Raw genomic sequence first — 22,348 nt, forward strand, 5'->3', positions numbered from 1 at the left:
ACCTTAGAACTCATGTCTCAAGGTAGGTGGCGGTATTTACGTTGTAGATGTGTATGGGCTCCGGTAACCACTTAACATCAGGTGGTCCGTGAGCTCGTCCAGCCATCTAAGCCATAAAAATTGTCGTACTTATTTTCTCGTATGGCTTCTACAATGAAGTAATAGAAAATAATAGAAAATATAATCGTGATCATAGAAGCGAAACTATATTATAACTGGCCTAATTACTATACAGTTGAGACGCAGACCTCAAACCTCAAGCCCGTGTTCTGGTCACCACCAGACCGTACCGTGAGGTCGTTGTCCGGTTTACGCAATAAATAATATACCCCGCATAGTATACACAATAAATAATACGCAATAAAAAATATACCCCGATTTATTAATTAAAATTTAACATGAATACTCAAAAATTATTTTTGTAGTTAAAGGTCCGTTTTATTTGGTATTAGCATCAACAATTCGATGTTTTTAATTGAAATTGAACGATATTTAATCATTCAAATAGCTGAAGAAGTTTTTTTAATATGATTTTTTTTCCAAATTTCAAACTTTACATAGCTCTCCTGTAAGGTTGCAAAAATGTCGCTTAAACCAAACAGCCTTTTATCCCTCGATATGATACAATCACTTCCAATTATACGATACTTTTGTGTTACTAAGCTTCTTGCCGAAAATTTGCTGAATCAGTTTCAGTGGTAACTAGCGCCCTCTTTTTTCATCGTTGTACACTAAAGGAAATGCAAAACCCAACTGAACCTTTATGGCGAGAATTTTCCGGATCTGCGTTTTCATTCTACGGAATGTTTTCTAATCTTGCCAACAGATGGCGCAGTTAAAACGATTCTATTTCATTTTATTCTATTAAATCTATATATTATTACGTGAAGCGGAAACTTTGTACTCCTTTTTACGAAAATTGCGCGGACGGAGGAGTATGAAATTTCCCACACTTATAGAGAATATAGAGAAGGAGTGCAGAAGGCTAATATTTTTTTAGAATGATGCATTAATAATACATTAAATCAATAAAAAAAACATTACACACACTAACATATATATATTCTTTGTTTATTGTCAAACTTTTGTTATGTTTTAGTCTGCGGTCAAATTGAAAATAGGTTAAATAGGTGTTGCTTATATTTATACTTATTTATCTATAGTGTAATCGAAATCTGTGATTATAGAAGTATAATAAACTTTGACAATAGATCCTTAATAATGTTCAAACTTATAATTTCAATTAATTATAGTCGAATTTCGACTACTGTGGGACCACTAGTTTTCATTAATTCCTCATAAGCGTTTAACTTGATAAATATAATTTGAATGTTTGAATGCAAAAGCTTATTGGTGTTGTTTTAGAAGTCGTTTGTTTTCGCGTCTTTCACAACGGTGCTTAGCATCGGTGTAGCGGTCTTAACTCGCGTCCGGAGCAAGGAAGCCGCAGGATATATGTAGTTAGGTGATATAATAAATGTGTATTATAAGTGAGCCACTCAATACATTGTACAGGAAATTGCCTAAGAATGACGCGCTACCTTAGATTCTAATTCCAAGCCTTCAGCGTTTGACGTGAATTCGAATATCAGCATTATCCCAATTTTGTTATCGCTACAAACACTAAATGAAATGGAAGAAATCTCATCGACCAATGCAGAAGTCATATAAATCAAATAATCGACAATAATTAAACATAGCATGTACAATTAAAATTGTTTTTACGTATTAAAATTTAGACCACATTCGAGTTCACCTTGAAAACTGTAAAACGTCGGAAATAATGTAAATAGGTAAAAAACGAGAGATGAAACCGTAAAAGATTCGCGGTAAATCTGAGAAAGACCAGTCCAATCCATCCAGCTCTTATTAGGGCTCCTTTTAAGCTATTGCATAGATTTATCTATTGCATAGATTATATGGTGGTGGGACCTCTTGGGAGTCCACACGGGTAGGTACCACCACTCCGCCTATTTCCGCCGTGAAGCAGTAATGCGTTTCGGTTCGAAGGGTGGGGTAGCCGTTGTAACTATACTGAGACCTTAGAACTTATATCTCGAGGTGGGTGGCGCATTTACGTTGTAGATGTCTATGGGCTCCAGTAACCACTTAACACCAGGTGGGCTGTGAGCTCGTCCATCCATCTAAGCAATAAAAAAAAAACGTCTAAAATAAATAAATATTTTTTCTTTTCTGTTTACCATTAATTTAATTCAATCAAAACAGTACTACTATTTATTTACATAGGTTCGCGTGTTGACCTAAACTTTGGTTATCACGAACGATGTTTTAAACCTTCATTGTTACGTGTGTTAGCTTATAAAATTTAAAATCTAAAGTTATTTTATTAACGTATTTAGCTTTAAAAATGTATAATACAGTCACGATTCACGTAATAAGATAATTTAGTGACAAATTAAAAGAACAACTTTAGGGTTCTTCTTCGGTTTTATCGCGAGTCGTAACACGATTCTCATAGACACAGCCCACTGAGTTTCTCGTCGGATCTTCTCAGTAGGTCGCGATTCCGATCCAGTAGTAGATTATTTCATATTTGCAGATTGACAACAGAGAAGAGAAAAGAAATACGATTTATCGAACGCTTAACAGCTTTTACGGTCGGAATCGTATTGTCTTTTGCCGATCTTATTTAAAAGTTATTTACACAAAACGAAAATGAAAAATACACGGACTAGCTGATAAAATAAATAATGTATTTTAATGTAAACTAGAGGTCCCGCAGTAGTCGAAATTTGACTATAATTAATTGAAATTGCAAGTTTGTACACTATTATGATTGTATTTTCAAAGCCAAGACTATACTATAGAAAAATATTAATAAAGACAAACAATATTTAATCTATTCTCAATTTGACCACAGACGTCAATAACAAAAGTTTGACAATAAATAAATAGTAGGCATGCGTGTGTGCGTCAAATACATGGTAGTGTGTGTAATGTTTTCTTTATTGATTTAAAGTACTTTTTATGCATTATTTATAAAAAATATTAGCATTGTGCACTTCTTCTCTATATTCTCTATAAGTGTGGAAAATTTCATACTCCTCCGTCCGCGCAATTTTCGTAAAAAGGGATACAAAGTTTTTGCTTCACGTATTAATATATAAATATCATGAGATTTTCTATTTTGATGCTCATGACATTCGACACGGACGTAACTTTTCATAACAAAAATGTGAATAAGAACAGAATAAATCGTCTCACATTTAGATAATGAAATTACGATTAAAAAACAAAATCTAGAACTAAAAAAAAAAAAAATTATTAAAAAAAGAATTGTCAGAAGTGGGATTCGAACCCACGCCCACAGAAGTGGACTGCGACCTGAACGCAGCGCCTTAGACCGCTCGGCCATCCTGACTTACGCAGTAATGTTCAAATTACTAATTAGCTTCCACTGTACAAAACAAATATAATAATATACGAGTACATGCATGCATGTAAATTAGATAATTGCTATTAGATAAATTAATGGAACAAAATCTTTCCATTTAAATTTTTTTTTTAGCTTTGTTGGGTGGACGAGCTCACAGCCCACCTGATGTTAAGTGGTTACTGGACAACACACAACGGCTGCCCCACCCTTCAAGCCGAAACGCATTACTGATTCCCGGCAGAAATAAGCAGGGTGGTGGTACCTACCCGTGCGGACTCACATGAGGTCCTACCACCAGTAAGAATTTCATGATCGTGAAATACATACTTCTAACCACTGTTTTCTTTTTTTTTTTTTTAGTATAAAGCATACTCTCTTTTTCCTTTCTTCACATATAATAGGTTTTGGACACACGTCCTTACGTATCCATTTGAACCACTGCCACTACTATTGTACACGTTAAGCTCTAGCACTAGAAGCAGGCATGGATACCCTGGTAACTGAACCAGTCGGACTCGTGGAAGAGTTCGAGAGAGAGAGAGAGAGAGAGAGAGTATTCTTTATTGTACACCAACAAAAAAAACAATGCAAAACTTGAAATACAAAAAAAGTAGAATGGGCGATTTTATCGCTAAAAGCGATCTCTTCCAGACAACCAGGTGGTAAAGAATAGTTTGGAAACTAATTACACGTGGTGTAACTACCAATCGATGTGAAACCTAACCCCTACATCAGCCCGCGGAATTTCTGGTCGAATCAACTCAGCGGGTCGTGATGCCAATCCGGTGGTAGATGCATTCGGGAAACAGCTGACCTTGAGCGGCTAGGTCTCCTTCCCACTGTAAGGACTCCGCAGCAAATACTTAATATTACTGGTGGTAGGACCACTTGTGAGTCCGCGCGGGTAGGTACCACCACCCTGCCTATTTCTGCCGTGAAGCAGTAATGCGTTTCGGTTTGAAGGGTGGAGCAGTTGTTATAGCCATACTGAGACTTTAGAACTTATATCTCAAGATGGGTGGCGCATTTACGTTGTAGATGTCTATGGGCTCCAGTAACCACTTAACACCAGGTGGGCTGTGAGCTCGTCCACCCATATAAGCAATAAAAAAAAATACAGAGAAGATATAAAACTAACAATGATAACTTAGCTAGAGCTGTTACTTCGAAAACTGTATAGAAACAAATGTTTATAAATCTACATAGTTCCAGACAATCTTATCTTGTCAGAGTGTCAATGTCAATGCTCTCTTTTGAAATAGTATTATATAATATCATTCAGATGAATATAAATTGCGTTTGCGAACTTTTATTTTTTATTTGATCCTACCTAAGCTTGTAGGTAGCCTAGAGATTATGCCAGCGTAATCAAGCGAACAGATGAGCTTTGGGGGTTGTGACCTGTTGACTTTGGAAGCTGTGTGCTTATTGCGAGTTTTTTTAACGATCTCGATAGCGTGAAAGCTAACTCACATTTGTATGAAGTTGGAACAGCGCCCCTGGCGACAAACGTAGGCAAACGTTCCCAATCCATATAAATTTTAGTTAACTTTTACTCTATCGAGAACGTTAAAAAATTCGCACTAATCTCACCGATGGGTACAGGAATAATAATATCTATATACTTATATATAAAAATGAATTGCTGTTCGTTAGTCTCGCTAAAACTCAAGAGCGGCTGGACTGATTTGGCTGATTTTGGTCTTAAACTATTTGTGGATATCCAGAGAAGGTTTAAAAGATAAGAAAATGCTCGGAATTAAATAAATCTAACAATTTTGTTTTTCCTTTCATGTGTCCATGTGATGAAAAGCTTAGGTCTTTTATTTATCGATTGAGGCACTACGAAGTCTGCCGGGTCAGCTAGTTATACTATAAAAAAAAAACGTAAATTGATTAGTTCAGCTACAAGAGGATTGTCAACTTAATATGAGCGACGCGTTGTTAGGAGGGATGTCTCGTGCAAAATGTTTTCAGAACTTAGATTAAAACTAAAACTTCTTATGATTCTAAGACCGGACCGAGAATTGCGACCCTTAGAAGGGCACGAAAAATTGTACTTTTTTTGTAATTAAAATTTTGTACATGAAAACAACTTCAAAAATTAGATTATCAATTCGACTGTTTTTTTTTAATGAGCGTTACCTCAAAATTTTTTCTAGGTTAGCCGATTTTCATGATTCTTGTGTTTTATTTCAATGTGGTTCAATTTAAATTTTTTTAAGATTTGACATGTAGTTTTTGAGTTACCTTTAACGATGCATATTTAATTGAATTCGATTATCGATATTCTCATTCAAGATAGGGGACTGCTTGAGTTTTTTTTTTGGTTCGTCAAAATTTGTTTTATTTTCTGTAATGTTTGTAATTCTGAAAGGTTTTTTGGAACGAAGTTCCTTATGGGACGATGCGGAGGAGTACCCTAACCAGGAAAAACGTCCGTAACGTAAGATTTTTATTCTTTTTTTGATAAACCACAGCGGAGCGGGATCGAAAAATAGTCATTTTTGTAGTTATTACATATTTATTTTACGTCATTTTAATGATAATAACTTCACACCAAGAGCTCACGTCGTTCAAGAAAACTGATCAAAAAAGCACTGGACTCTTGAATAAAAATCTGAATTTACCAATTCAATTGTATCAGCCCGTCTTATTGCCCCGTTCATCTGATGTTAAGTGGTGGTGGCTATGAGAACCAGAGATTGGTACAGAAAACGTTTAAATAACCGTTGGCCAGATCAGGTAGCCGCGCTCACCGGACTCTCTGTTACGACCGCCCTGAGAGAAGCCGAAAACCAAACGAAATGGAAGTTGATAGAAAGAGCCACGAAGGCCTTTCAAGGACGCGACCTTCAGCAATGAAGTATGCGACTAAGAAGAAGAAAAAGAAGAAATATATATAGGTATTAAGCTCCAAGACAAAGGACAAGCAAACTAGCTCACATCTAAACTAAAATAGATCGCACGGACCTTTACCCGATGCGCTAATGGAACCTACGACCCCCGGCGCGATAGTTAAGCTGGAATAGTTTGAAACGTGTTTTTAGGCTCATGCCTGATTTGCCAACAATACGATTATAAGCCTAAAATAATTTTACAAAAATTTCATTAAGTTAAAATAAATATCAAGGATGTCATAATGATCTAACTGTAGACTTGTAAATGGTTTGCCCGGGAAATGCGGCTGCGAATCCTTCCGCTCCTACCTACGCGCGAAAAGGTTAGCCGCCAACAATTTTAGTTCATTACTGGGAATTCGTAGCGTACCGAGATTTGAACGACGGTAATGTGGTTCCGGTCATCGTTCTCGTCGAACTCATCGCTTGCGACGAAGTGCTCGACGAGTAAATTAACCCACAGATACAGCTCACGGAGTTTCTCGCCGGATCTTCTGTGGGTCGCGTTTCCGATCCGGTGGTAGATTCGGCGAACCACGGCTCTTGCTAGGGTTCGTGATAGCAACGTCGTCAGTTTTGAGCCCCGTGAGCTCACCTAGTAGTTAAGGTTACGCTAAAATAGCCTCTCAAGGCTATCAGCTTAGGTAGGAAAAAAAAAGAGGCGTCTAATAATAATATTAGTGGACCAGCGGTATACTCGTATAGAGTGATGATACCAGAGATCAATTCGTAACTAAATACGTACCTAGTATGTATTGAGAAACAGCTTCCACGGAGAAGTACTAACATTACGTAAAGAAATTCTAATACTAATAAATTTGCTCATTGAATACTGGTAGTATATCTCTGCATGAAAAGTACCAAAATCTTGACAATTTTTGGGGGCAGTCTTATGTTTCGGCTCAACTGAGGGATATTTAATTTTGACAATGCAACTGAGACTTTAACTTTATAATTCAAAGGTCGAATTTTTCTTATTATGCTTATATTATCAGGTCTTCGGTAACTGCTTACTCCGTGAGCTATCCTTCCTAACTAGAACTTCAAAGCGTGGATCGACTAACAGATCTGTTCTGAATTTGAACTTTAAAGTGAGCCAATTGAAGCGTGCTTCGTATCGATTTATCGCGACCGAATCATTAACGTTTACCAGATAGCGGTTGGATCGTCGCCAAAACCTTATCCACTTGTGGCTTATAAATTAGTTTAACGTTTTCCTCCTCTTCGAGCGGCTCTCATTAGCACGTGTTCGGCCAATGTTATGCAACGATGAACCAAAAAAAAAAGTTTTATTTATTTATTGCATAGATGGGTGGACAAGCTCACAGCCCATATGGTGTTAAATGGGAACTGGAACCTATAGACATCTGCAACGTAAATGCGCCACCCACCTTGAGATATAAGTTCTAAGGTCTCAAGTATAGTTACAACGGCTGCCTCACTCTCCAAATCGAAACGCATTACTGCTTCACGGCAGAAATAGGCGGGGTGGTGGTACCTACCCGTGCGGACTCACAAGAGGTCCTACGACCAATAAAAACAGTAATTGCGCTGTAGCTGGCTGTCCACTTGAAGGTAGTTCGTATCTTATAAAATATGGTACTTGACGTTGAGATTTTGGACTGTAGCATAATTTCATCAGCCGGGCGTATTTCTCAACCCTTGTATTATGAAGTAGAATTAATAATACAAGGGCTGAAAGTATATTTCGTTTAAGCGACCTTTTCGCAAAGTTACAGGAGAGCCATTTAAAGTTTAAATTTTGGAAAATATATCATAACAAAAAAAAAACTTCTTCAGCTTGATTTGAATAGAGTATTTTTTTTAGTATATGGCACCTCTACTTTAAGCATTTATTTTACGACTGTCACAGTATAAACAAAAATGACCGGTAGTTAGAGAAAGAATGAAAAATCTAAATACAAATAAATTTGATCGGTTTTGCCATACGTAGCATAGGAATAAATTTAATTGAAGTTTAATTAAAAAAATCGAACTGTTGATTCTTTTTTACTGCCCTTGTATGCAGACGAGCATACGGCCTACCTGATGGTGATTGGTTACCGTCGCCCATGGACTTCAGCAATGCCAGGGGCAGAACCAAGCCGCTGCCTACCTTAATGCTTATATCAATTAAAACGTACCTTTAATTACGAAAATAAACGTACCGTATTATGCAAAATCACTTAAACCAAATAACATTTCACCTCTCGAATATATTTCCGATTAAAAGCAGCATAGAAGACAATATTGTATGACTCAAATTGTACCTAATCCCAAGTAGAGTACAGTAGATTGAGGGGAATCGGGACGCTTTCCAATTCCAACACAAATTGTCAGCGGTTTTACTTTTTTTTTTATTGTTTAGATGGGTGGACGAGCTCACAGCACACAAAACTTAAAAATAAAATTAAATATAGCATATGGCATAGATAATTAAATAAGGTGGTGACTATATAAACTAACTGTTTTTTTTTTCTACCTAAGCTGAGAGCCTTGAGAGGCTATATCAGCATAAACTTAACTAGTAGGTGAGCTCACGGGGCACAAACCTGACGACGTTGCTAACACGAACCCTAGCAACAGCCGGGAATCGCAGAATCTACCACCGGATCGGAAACGCGACCCACTGAGAAGATCCGGCGAGAAACTCAGTGGCTGTGTCTGAGGGTTTATTTACTCGTCGAGCCCTTCGTCGCAAGCGACGGGTTCGACGAGAGCGATGACCGGTGCTTGAGGTACCTAAAAGCACTGTTAGTGGATCGGGAGGATCCGAGATGACGTGTTTGGGGCGACGTCGACTGCTTTCCATTCTGTCCGCAGGATCGGGAATGTAGTTACCGGCGGCCACGATGAGAGGGTTCTCGTGTCGTGCCGCTTTGTCGAAGTGGATTCTGTCCCGAATTCGAACCGTACGATTATAATTGTATTGATTTTTATAAATATGTTAAAACCGATAAAAATATGTTAAAACTGACTTGCTCCTCAGAGAAATATCATAAAAAATAAAGATTATCACTATATAATTTTGTTTTTTATTTGTCCCAGGTTTTATTCTGGTATTTTTTTGCCCATTTCGATGCCTCCAATGAACACTACTACTCTAACTCAAAATTTTGAAATTTTCGTTTTTCACGCAAATCGCTTCACTATTTTAAAAGTATTACAAATTCATTATTGATGGAGTTCCAACCAAGAGTAAATCAGCTAATAAAGATTTTATCAACTTTTTTCGTTTAAGCGCTCCTCCTGTAAAGCTACGAATAAATAATAAGCTGTAAACCTATGAATTTGGAGTTAGAGTAGTGTTCATTGGAGGCATCGATTTAATTGTCCCTTATAAGCTGAAAAAAATATCTGGCAACCCTAGTGACAACACAGATATGTCCCTATTGTACCCCTAATCCCTATTTCCCTTAATCCTCGGAACGACAGAAATCTGATACCATCTGATTTTGGTTTAATAATTTCAACTACGTCATGTGGGTCAGGATGGCCGAGCGGTCTAAGGCGCTGCGTTCAGGTCGCAGTCCACTTCTGTGGGCGTGGGTTCGAATCCCACTTCTGACAACTTTTTTTTTCTGACAAATCGCAGGTACGATAAGAATGTACATTGAAACTAAAGAATTCGTTTTTCCAAAATTTATTTTATGGTGTTTGTAAATCTAAATTTTGTAATAAATATAATTGTGGTAGGTAATGAAATAATATGCAAATTATAGAACCCAAAATGGATGAAGTAAAAGGAACACAAAAAAAAGATAAAGTCCCTTCCGATGGCATGTTGCAATGGGCATGCTATTGGGATACCTTAGGACAATTGACGTTAGGCAGATAGTCGGTCGTGAAGCTCATGCCGAATCCCTATACAGCATGATAATAGGACATGCTGTGCTGACCACAAATATTGTGAGATAAAGGCAAGAAAAAGTTCATTGAAAATGTTGACATCAAATTTATTTTAACCAGCCTCAAAAAAAACGGAGCTTATCATGTCAAATGCGTTTTATTTATTTATTGCTAAGATGGCTGTACGAGCTCACCGCCTAGCCGGTATTAAGTGGTTACTGGAGCATTTAGTCAATAATAACGTAAATGCCACCCACCTTGGGACACGAGTTCTAAGCCACCGTTTTTTCAGTACAATGTCTTTCCCATCCTTCAAACCGAAACGCATTACTGCTTCACGGCAGAAACAGGCAGGACGCTGTTGCCGATTCTCAAATTTATCACCAATTTATATTGAATTGCTTCCGAGCAGGCTTGTTGATGATTATTTAAAAAAACTAGAAATTGAACAAAAATCGCAGTATCCATCTGTTTCTCAATAAACCGAACCGAAGATAACATGCCGCTATCTATTAAAAATATTATTTAGTGAAAAAATATTCCTATTGTCATTGAAATTACTTCATAATGTGGTTTTGTTGGATACCTATTACGAAAGTTAAATCGAAACATCACTATTTAAAAATAAATATAGCATATGGCATAGATAATGAAATAAGGTGGTGACTATATATATTTTTTTCCTACCTATGCTGATAGCCCTGAGAGGCTATTTCAGCTTCGCCCTAACATGTACCCTAGCAAGAGCCGTGCTTCGTAGAATCTACCACCGGATCGAAAACGCGACCCACTGAGAAGATCCGGCGAGAAACTCAATGGGCTGTGTTTGTGGGTTAATTTACTCGTTGAGCCCTTTTTTTTAACGCTTGTGAATCAATTTACGGATACCCGGTCGAAGGGGGTAAGAGACAGGGTTATGTCGGACTCCGGCGCCTCCAGAGAAGAACAGGGAGAAGAAGAAGAAGACCGGGGTGCTCCTCTTCTTTCAATTCCTGCCGGGAGACTACGCCTTGAGAAAGACGCGCGAGGCACTGCACGGCGTTAGCCACACAAGAGCTACCCCGCAAAACTAACTACCGACTAAACCCCATCGAGCCCCACCACTCCGACTTCACGGAACCCACGGTACCGCACAGTGCGCGCCGAAGGCTCGCCGTCGCCGGTACCCGTCCTGATAATAGGACGGCATTCCATCTCCGGGAAGATCCCGCAGAACGTCGTCTCGGGAGACAAACCGTGAGCGGTGCACAGGAGCCACCTTGCGCCACCTCACCTCCGGACCGACAGCCGAGTACCGGGCGTCCCCGCACCCGGCACCCGATGGGAGATGAACGGGAGCTTCGCGTCCGTGCCGCCCACTCCGCCTTCTTCGCTGAGAAGCCGAAGAGGGATCCCACTCCCTTTCGCGCTCCTCAGCCTCTCGGAACGCCATGACCAGGTCGCAAAACCTGCTCATGGCCTCCCAAGAATTCTGGTCCACTAGCATGCGGGCGATGACAGCCCGCAAGGAGAGGTCTCTCCCCAGCACCGCGATGAGGTCTCGCCGCGAGTGCTCCCAACGCGGGCACGCTTCGATTGCGTGCTGAGCGTCATCGTCCGGATGCCCGCACTGGTGGCAACCCGGATGTGGTTCTCTCCTGCAGACCTTCCACAGGTAGCTCCCGAAGCTCGTTGAGCCCTAAAAGCACCGTTAATGGATCGGGAGCATCCGAAATGACTGTGATCCGAACTGTCATCGCGTTTCCCAATTTTAAACTCTTCTTAGAGTCTCCAAGTCTTCCGTCACTTTGCAAAATGCTTATACATAGAAGGGGAACCCACGAGGCTAAATGGGGGCTTACTCCAACGTCACGGGGACATTGGATTCTGAACATTGGATGCTCAAAAGAAAAAAAAAGTTATTTGATGTACACCTTTTCACTTGTGGTTGGAGAAAGTAATGTTTTCAAAAATGTAAAAAAATACGATGCGCGTGCAACTTGGTGCACGTGAATGAAGTTAAACTTCTTTTTCGATGTGTAGTGTTGTGGTTTTCTTAATTTTTTATCCTAAAATCAGATTGCTCTTGTAATAGGGAATACTGTGTATAAGAGATGCGACATCTTCAACATTTATATTATATACATAGTCAGGTCATAAATTCTGTCACATGTTTAATGTAAAATAATTGAAACAAGTTTATTCATTATGTAACCATTCATATACCAAAATGAACTTAACAAAACATAGATTCTTATGACACTAAAGTTTATTCAAAATGACCTCCGTGATTTTGAATACAGGCCTTCAATCTGCGCGGCCAGTCGTCTATCGCAGCACGAACGAGGTCCATGTCAATATCGGCGGCTGCCTTAATCAAGGATGTCTTGAGTGACTCCAAACTGGGATGAGGCTTTGAGCACGCCTTTTCCTCCAAGTGTTGCCATATCTTGTAATCTAACGGATTCAAATCTGGACTGGAGGAGGGCCAGTCTTCGTGCCGGATGAAGTCGATTTCACGCGCCGCCAGCCAGTCTTGTGTGCTCTTCGCTCTATGAGCTGGCGCCGAATCTTGTTGGAATACCCAGTGCCTGTTATTGAACATGGTATGAGAAACAGGTTCCACAAGGTTCGTCAGGACTGTATTTTGATACACAACTGCATTAGTTTTTACACCTTTCTCACAAAAATTTACCTCTGTTAAGCCCCAATAAGAAACTCCCAACCATACCATGAGCGAGGATGGAAAATGACCTCGTTGGACACGCGGAATACGGTTGCTCGCTTCTTCACTACTGCGTGCGTACACCTTATCATTTTGTTTGTTGTAGCTCTCTTCTACGGTAAAAAAGTTTTCATCCGAAAAAAGAATTTCCCGATATTTTTTTCCCGCGTACCGCTTCAACAAAGCGCGGCATCTCTTCAGTCTCAGGTCCATTAGACGAGCATTCAAACGATGTCCTGTTTTTCTTCGATATGCCCGAAGCCCTAAGTTTTCATTTAACACCCTTTTCACCGTGGTTCTGCTTAACCCCATCTGAAGGGCCAACAGTTTCTACTTACGTTTGGGATTTCTTTGAATTCGCGCCTTCACAGCTTTTATCACTGCTGGAGTCCTAACAGACCGAGGACGACCACATCTTGACCTGTCATCTACACTAGAGTCTTCATTGTATCGTTTGATGGTACGATAAACGAATCTTTTGGTTATATTCAAATTTTTCAGTATGTTAAAATTTTTAATATAAATTTATAATTAATAATTTTAAATTATAGATAGAAAAATAAATATATATATTTTTATAATATGTACTTCATTAAAATATTGGACGCTACTCGTTGCTAACGCTCGCGCTGGCCTGTAACAGGTATACTACGCGCATGCGTTCGAGCGTCACGCATTCGCTCTCGCTCTGTCTCTTTCTATTCCCCCTCCCCAGGAGCGTTAAACGTTTAACGCAACCTTGTTGGAAGACGCATTAGAAGTTTCACTTCAAAAAAAAAGTCACACAGAAATACTTGAGCGCGTCAGATATTAATAATCTTTGCGCCTCATTTGTTTTCGATAACAGATAAATATTAATCTGCCGTTTTCCATGGCTTGGCCATTGGCATGAAGGGGCTGAAAATGGAAAAAAAAATGTTTTTGAACTCGTATCTGACGAGTTCAGAAGGGATGAAAAAACTTTAACAGCGTAATGTACAGAGTACTAGAACTTTTCTCTGCTGTGACTCTTAAAGCTTATGTTGGTTTTGATATATTTTTAACAGCAACAGGAAAGTCGATCCAAATAATAAAAGAGACAAAAGAGAAGGTAGTAAATAACATGCTCATTATTTAGACATTATAAAATTATAATAAGCGAAATTCTGGGGCATACTTCGCTTTAACAACCGCCGGAGATAAGAAAATTAGTTCGATAAATGAAATTCATACGAAAACAAAAAAATACCTCTATCATTTGATTTGACTTAACGTTGTGGCTTTATCGAAATTAGGAAATCAATTTTCGTGCGACAATGAAACCTCATGAAACAATATATAACACAGTACAAACCACAAAATATTCCATTCGTTTCAGTGATCAGTGTCGCGTCTTTATATCGCTTTACCTTGTTTCTGCAATGTTCAATTTAAAAAGAAGAACTTCAGGCAAGATTGACCCCAGCGTCTCGACCTTACAGAACTATCTTCGAATACGTTCAGTACATCCGAACGTTGACTACAGTAAGGATTGTTGGTTTTGATATATTTTTAACAGCAACAGGAAAATCGATCCAAATAATAAAAGAGACAGAAAGAGAAGGTAGTAAATAACATGCTCATTATTTAGACATTATAAAGTTATAATAAGCGAAATTCTGGGGCATGCTTCGCTTTAACAACCGCCGGAGATAAGAAAATTAGTTCGATAAATGAAATTTATACGAAAAACAAAAAAAAACCACTATCATATTTTGATTTGACTAAACGTTGTGGTTTTATCGAAATTAGTAAATCAATTTTCGTGCGACAATGAAACCTCATGAAACAATATATAACACAGTACAAACCACAAAATATGCCATTCTCTACAGTGAATAGTGACGCGACTGTACACCGTTTTGCCTTATTTCCGCAATGCTCAGAATACATACAAGTTCACTCAAGAGTGACCCCAGCGTCTCGACCTTACAGAACTATCTTAGAATACGTTCAGTACATCCGAACGTTGACTACAGTAAGGATTTTGTATCATCCTGTAATTAAATTGTCCATATCGCTTATTAGAAACGATTTGTTAGAGCACTCCGACAACAGAATACCAAACTATTCAACATTTCGTAACGTATTGAACGTGAACTCCCTAAAGCACAACGATCGACTCAATCCTACTCATCGTCGTTCGACGCCAATTACCGAACCGCATAGAAAGCTCGATTAATATTGATGTGATTAAATTTTGCTACACGAGTAGAACAACGCTCTCAAATTATTCTCGATCGTAAGAGGAGAATCGCTTTCCGTTAAATTATTGCCACAACGTGCTATTTACTGAGAAGCGTGGGTCTCATATCGACTTTATGGCCAATACCAATGCTAGCTGTGCAAAGAACAAAAGTCTTACTGTCGGTATCTATTTACAGATGAATGCATCAACTTCCTCAAAAATGAAGCTGAAAAGATTGGACTGCAAGTGCAAGTGGTCGAACCTTTGCCAAAGAAGCCGACGTTGGTAATGACCTGGTTAGGAGAGCAGCCTGAGCTGCCGAGCATATTACTCAACTCTCATATGGACGTGGTGCCTGTCTTCGAGGTAACTTCATTATATGCTATTTAGACAGGGTCTGTTATGTCATCTATCTTTAAGCTTACTGATGTCTACTGCTGCACATAGGCCTCTACGAGCTTACCACAATTGTGTAAAAAATTATGTATTACAATTTATTATGTAAAAAAACATCAAACAATATAATATCGAAGCTTACAAAGGTTCGTCATGTCGTGACGATTACTCGAATCAATTTCATTGAATTATGAACATCGGTTGGTTCGAGTGTTTATGGCCGCAACCTTTATCCAATAACATCACTGCGTCCACTTTTTATTTTAAATACAATACAGTCTTAAATTTGCATTCGGGTCCATTGCTTAATTCAAAAATAAGCTTTTGCCGAATACAATTGCATTATAGCAAAAATGGATACCAAATTTGTTTGTTCTCTTTTATTCAATTCAATTGAAAGATCGTCCAATCTTACAGAACAGCTGGAAGCATCCTCCCTTTGCTGCTGAAATAGAAGACAATGTAATTTACGCTAGAGGAGTTCAAGATATGAAGTCGGTTGGAATTCAGTACATTGAGGCCGTGAGGAGGCTGAAGGAAACCGGCGTCAAGCTCAAAAGGACTGTGCATCTGTCATTTGTACCCGGTAAGCGAAGAGTTATGACCTTCTTATCTTGCTCTCTTCTCTTTCTTCTCTGCACACAATTAAAATATCAGCATTCATGCAATATTCCACTGTTTCTTTGACTAGACGAGGAGATTGGTGGCGATACTGGAATGGGGAAGTTCGTTCAGACGGACGTCTTCAAAAATATGAATGTCGGGTTCGCTCTCGATGAGGGCGTCGCATCCTCTAACGATGACTACCTGGTCTTCAATGGCGAAAGAATAATTTGGCGTAAGTTATTTTTTATTAGCTTCATATGAACCCGGCCTGGTGATACCGGACAGAAATCGTTGGACCGACATAGGTCTTTTCCAATTTACACCATCAGTGAGCCGGTGGATTTCTGTGGGCTAAAAGATAGACGTCTAACTGTGGACGATTTTGATTTGCATGATTGATTGAATTTTTACTACAGCTATTTACAAAGACTCGCTCTATGGCCGGCACTGAAGATACCACCTGGAAGAACGCGTCATAGGAGCCGAGGTTTTTTTATTGTCCGTGTAAGGCAAACGAGAGCATACGGCTCACTAGATGGTGAGTGGTTACCGTTGCTCATGAACGTCAATAATGCCACGGGCAGAGCCAATCCGCCGCCTACCGCAAATGGCGCTCTTTCAGTAATCTGGTTTCGTTGCAGATGTGAAAATCACTTGTCCCGGAAAATCCGGTCACGGTTCCCTTCTGCTCCCGGACAACTGCGGCGAAAAGGTTAGACTCAAAAACATTTCATTGAATTTCTCCTAATTAAAGACTATTTCGATATTCATTTCTTTGGGAAATTCAAAACATTTTTTTTATCAATAATGAAAAAAATATTTGTTCGATTCCTATGTTGGAATAATGATTCGTTTTCGGGTAACGTTCTAGAAATCTAAAAATTTATAATTTTGTTCGACGCGTATATTTTACAGTTTGTCTTGAACTTTTTATTTTATTCTAAATATTCATAAATTTATTTAATTTTTATCTTCCAACTTCTCACATTTCAAGTCGTCGTGGCCTAAAGGATAAGATGTCCGATGCATTGATATCTAGCGATGCATCGGTGTTCGAATATCGCAGGCGTGTACCAATTTTTCTAATGAAATACGTACTTAAGAAATCTTTACGATTGACTTGGAGGAATAACATCAAAACAAACTCGAAAAATTATAATTTGTATAATTACTAGTGGTAGGACCTCTTGTCAGTTCGCACGGGTAGGTACCACCACCTCGCCTATTTCTGCCGTGAAGCTGTAATGCGTTTCGGTTTGAAGCTGGGGCAGCCGTTGTAACTATACTATATTATAATATATTATTTCAATGCATACAGTTGCGGTACATAATCGATAAGTTCATGGACCTGCGTCAGGAGTCCGTTAAAAAGTTGGCTGACAACCCACAGCTAACCATCGGTGACGTCACTAGCGTCAACCTCACCATGATCTCCGTAAGTTTTAAATAAATTAGTGCTTAATACAATTCAATTAGAATATTCACTAGCACGGCGTATAGTAAGCCTACACGGGTAATGACCAATATTCTACCTATTTCTAACGCGAAGGAGTCGTACACCCTGGCTTGATGGAACAGCGCGGTCGCTACAAGTTATTTGACAATTAGACCTCATGTTTCAAGGCCAGTTGTGCATAGACTTTCACGCAGAACACTCAGTAGGGGTATTATCGAATGGCACTCATAGAATCTGACTGCAACGCCATCTATATGCTATAATTGAATCACAGAGGCTCGAGATATTGAGGATTAGCTTTTGGTGAAAATGATTGTGAATTCATTGTTATAATCATTCATTATTATGCTCATAATAGATTTATTTTAAAAAAACATGTTAATAAGCTGAATCGTTGCTGGTCGACAGACAAACCAGTAAACACACTTAAATATTTATAAAACTGGTAGTACTAATTTATTTCATATAATTTCACAGGGAGGTATACAGAACAATGTGGTTCCTGAACAATTTACAGCCAACTTCGACCTTCGCATAGCTCTGAACGTCGATTTAAAAGAATTCGAAAATATGGTGAGTGCCATAGTTTTTCCACATCATTACCCGATTAGTTATAAACAGCTAATTAATGGCTTAGTTGAGAAAAATACCAAAAAAAAGGAAATTACCATAAATACCAAAGGAAATGGCTTTAATAGCAATTCTAAGTAAACAAAAATATTTCTTTTTAGCCTGGTGATCGTAAACATAACATTAGGCTAAAGTGATTATTGTATGTCTTCAGTACTTGATACCTGTGCAAATTTTCAACGTCTTAGATTTAGTCGAATTTGCGTTAAAAGCTTTTTTTACATAGATACATAGATACAAATCTAGCTAATGAAAGCGCATTAAGACCTAAAATATCATTATCGTCATCTATGTATGCTATCGAACAAAACTTCCGAATGCGGAACGAAGGGCTAACAGACGTGAACTCAACAAATGTATCCAAAAACAGTCATACGTCAAATCATTGAAGCTTTTCAATCATTTCGTTTTAATTTCTTCATTCATTAAATTTAACATAATATTGTTAATAAGCGCTTTATAAATCTAGCAGTATGAGTTTTTCGTTAGCCGCCTTTTTTCGAAACTCACAATAAATGGATAAAATCTACATTGGTGCTTTATCTTAGTACTTTATCGTTGATCTTTTGTTTTTGCAGATTCAGAAATGGTGTACTGAAGCTGGTCGCGGCGTCACGTACGAGTTTAAGCAGAAGGATCCTTACACCACACCAACTCAGCTAGACGATGCCAACATTTACTGGAAAGCGTTCAAACAAACCGCACGGGAACTGTAAGGCAATATAATTTGTTCGTAATCATGCAGGCTTACAAAATAATTGTCTTCGAAGTCGTCAGGGCCTCAAAGATAGGACGCCCAGTGTACTTGTATCGAGCGATGTAAGTGTGCCGTTATCCAAATACCGCTTGTCGAGAATTTTTTCAAATTAAGCACATCCCGAATTCACATTCACGGATGTCTTCAACAATGGTATCAATTTACTGGTGGTAGGACCTTTTGTGAGTCCACACGGGTAGGTACCACCACCCTGCCTATTTCTACCGTGAATCAGGAATGCGTTTCGGGTTGAAGGATGGGGCAGCCGTTGTAACTATACTGAGACCTTAGAACTTATATCTCAATCTGGGTGGCGCATTTACTTTATAGATGTATATGGGCTCCAGTAACCACTCAATACCAGGTGGGTCGTAAGTTCGTCTACCCGTCTATGCAATAAAAAAATATATAAAAAAATTATATCGACGACGAAAACCGATGAAAATACTAAGAATAAAACACGGACACATCTTTCAGAGGAATGTCAATTAAGCCTCAAACGTTTACGGGAGGCACCGACAGCCGATACCTTCGGGAACTTGGCATCCCGGCGCTGGGCTTCTCGCCGATACACAACACCACGCCCGCGCTGCATGAGCACAACGAGCATCTAGGCTTGGACGTCTTCATCAATGGAATAGCGGTGTACCAGAGCATCATAAGGGCTGTAGCTAATGCCTAACTCTTTATTTGAATAAAATCATTAGAATTCATTTGCTGTTTTATTGTATTAATCCAGTGTGCCAGTAAAATGAAAAATCATGATCAATGGAATGGAATCAATGATGTTTGGTTAAAATTATCATTTATAAACTATATCTTAATATAGTTTATAAATGCGCTTCTTAAAGCGTGTTATGGGTAAGTAAAAAAAAATATCTTATCTTTTTATTTGTGTACCGCCAAATTTTTAAATCGTTAAAAGTGTGCCGATACAAAAAAAGGCTGAGAAACACAGTATTAATCCACGTCTTATCCCGCAATGTTGAACCGCTTATTAGCGGAATGTACGAGAACGGGACCGCAGACTCTGGCGACATTCCTTTTAATTCGTAGCAGCATCTGCTCTTCACTAACTTCTAGTAACAAATTCGTTCCACCCCCCCCCCATTTCACTGCTGATAGTACGTATCATAAGCCCGCGCTATAACAACCACGCTCCGACCTTATGAAGCGTACGTGCTCTACAAATCTTTTGAAACATCCTCTACATCTTAAAGAGGGACATTCACCTGGTAATGTCTTCAGTGACCATGTAATACCACGTGACACGTAACGTATACTCTTGCTACATAATCAAAACTAACATGGTTAGTCGTCTCTATGCTCTTGCAACTACAGTCATCTTATAGGTTGTCAGTATCTTCTGTAAGTCCAGTCGTATCTGTGCTCATGCGACTAATGTCATCCTATAGGTTGTCAGTATCTTCTGAAAGCTCTTTTAGGGTTGGCCCGGTCACCTTCGTGTTGGAACTATGAGGTGGTGTGTTGAGCCGAGTTGAAACAAAAAAACAACCACCTATAAAGATTTAAGCTAGCAAATTTCAAAAAAGTGACACGTGTCTTTAGTAAGCCACTAGTACGTTTCTCAACTAAACCAAATTTAAGATCTTGATCTACACGTTCTAATAAATCGACATGTGACGTATAACGTATTGTTTTTACACGTCGTTTGGAAGGAAATGGCGTGTATGTTAAGAAAGGATGCGCTCAGAAGTTGATTTATGTCTGAGAATTTCCCTCCGATCCAAGCAAATGGTTTGGAATTTCTTTATAGTCATATATGCACATAGCGTTTTTTGCTGCCTTAGTTAAGTAAATCAGCTTACTATTTTCCGTTTTGGCGAGTCGAATACACAATTAAAATTAAATTTACGATTGAATTTAGTTTTACCCCCGTATCTTTAGTCGTTTACACGAGCTTAACTCGACTCGACTCAACCTCCAACGCTCGTTTTGTTATGCTTAGTCGTAAAAATAAACTCCACTCAAACGTCCTTGGAAAATTTTCCTAACCGGAGTGAAGTAAGCGAACTGTCAAGTCAAGGTACGTCGCGACGTACCTTGAACGTTCCTCAAGGCTGGTTTTCTATCAATGTCCAAATAGTATGTGGACCGCAAATGGAAATATATGATATTGTTGTGCAATGGCCTGGATCTGTGCATGATTCCCGCATATTTTGATAATTTAAGTTTGATAATATTTATTAATAAAGTAAATAGTTCGAGGTTAGACATTTGAAACTCTTTATTTTATTTACCTACATAAGAGTCATATTTTGCTTACTACCTAATAAATATAGTCAATGCGATTATAAGTTTTATTTATATAATAATAAACTGGTGGTTGTGGAAAAGCACTTCAACAACACGATGCAATCAAAATCACACAAAAGCGGCGAATAAAAATACAAAGCCGGATCCGAAATCTAAAATAATAATAGGTTAGAAAATAAATAATACACTTTCAGATTTACCGCACGCACATATATTTACGAATAACTCAGCTTAATCTAGTCTAGTAGTCAAGTTCATCTAGTGTCAAACAGACAGCGGCAGCTTGACTTTGACATTAAACAATGACCATAGACTACAGAACTCTATGGGTTTGATGCTAGCTTGATCAAATTATCCTCAAACTGATGTTGTTGTGGTGACGTAATAACACCTCTCTACCTCACTCGAGGACAGTTGAGGAATATTGTAATCGTCGACTAAAAATACCAAACTCGAGTAAGTTTGGGAGGAATGCTCGAGCATCATCGGATGAGTTAAGAGTGGAGGAATATTTTACAAAACGTCTAAAGATACGGGCATTAATTTTGGTGGACACGAAAATAGCGGTTGCCCGAAAATTTTGCAATTAATTTAATAAATACGCTCTGAAATCTCTAAACAAAGAGACTATTCCGATCGAAGCCTAAAAAATAAAAACACCCAAATATAAAGTTTTGCAACATACGCAGTGATAAAATGGCAGTTCGCTGGATTGTATCTTGTCCGAATGCGCATTGCGCAAACAAGGAAAGTTTTGTTCATTGAATTTGTATGTTTAATGTACGGGAGACCGCATTACCCTTGTGCCTGGCACGGAAGGGCCTTTAGAATCATATAGAATCAATCAAACACTCGTAAAAACATTTTCAATTTTATTGAAGTCTCTAGAGAAGTTTGATGAAATAAACACAAAAAATCTTATATCGAATTCCGAAAATTTCACTAGTGTTAGCCCAACGGTCCAAATTCGACCATTCGATACACTTAAAGAATGAGACTCATTTTATGTATACCAATTTTGCTTTCTTTCTATCATTGACTTTTTGAGCAAAAATCCGATAATCCCCCGATAATACTTTAAGAGAAGGCAGCGTGGGCCCTAGTTTCCGTAGCCATTACGGCCAAAAAAATTAATTTCACTAGCGCCTGCGATCTCGCGAATGGCATCCA

General features: G+C 38.6%; 2 protein-coding genes and 2 non-coding genes across 5 annotated transcripts in view; 2 read left to right on the forward strand and 2 right to left on the reverse strand.

Annotated features, from left to right (window-relative positions):
* LOC101745759 (uncharacterized) overlaps nucleotides 1-22,348 on the reverse strand; it is a 116,568-nt gene that overhangs the window by 61,183 nt on the left and 33,037 nt on the right. The gene's annotated exons all lie outside the window — the stretch shown is intronic.
* On the reverse strand, nucleotides 3,299-3,382 carry TRNAL-CAG (transfer RNA leucine (anticodon CAG)). Its single transcript has one exon. It is a non-coding gene; the product is annotated as a tRNA-Leu (tRNA).
* TRNAL-CAG (transfer RNA leucine (anticodon CAG)) lies at nucleotides 9,784-9,867 on the forward strand. Its single transcript has one exon. It is a non-coding gene; the product is annotated as a tRNA-Leu (tRNA).
* On the forward strand, nucleotides 14,195-19,614 carry LOC101742389 (aminoacylase-1). Of its 2 annotated transcripts, none has more exons than XM_004925430.4 (9): nucleotides 14,195-14,353; nucleotides 15,253-15,422; nucleotides 15,870-16,038; nucleotides 16,144-16,290; nucleotides 16,700-16,770; nucleotides 17,377-17,493; nucleotides 17,992-18,087; nucleotides 18,723-18,856; nucleotides 19,379-19,614. In XM_004925430.4, exons 1-9 carry the CDS (start codon nucleotides 14,251-14,253, stop codon nucleotides 19,581-19,583), a joined length of 1,212 nt encoding a protein of 403 aa, XP_004925487.1. In that variant the 5' UTR covers nucleotides 14,195-14,250; the 3' UTR covers nucleotides 19,584-19,614. The 2 variants fall into 2 exon arrangements, with proteins under 2 accessions (XP_004925487.1, NP_001040228.2); NM_001046763.2 differs by lacking the exon at nucleotides 14,195-14,353 and adding an exon at nucleotides 14,690-14,846.

Source organism: Bombyx mori, chromosome 23 (genome assembly GCF_030269925.1).
Source record: "Bombyx mori chromosome 23, ASM3026992v2".
NCBI classification, from domain to species: Eukaryota; Metazoa; Arthropoda; class Insecta; order Lepidoptera; family Bombycidae; genus Bombyx; species Bombyx mori.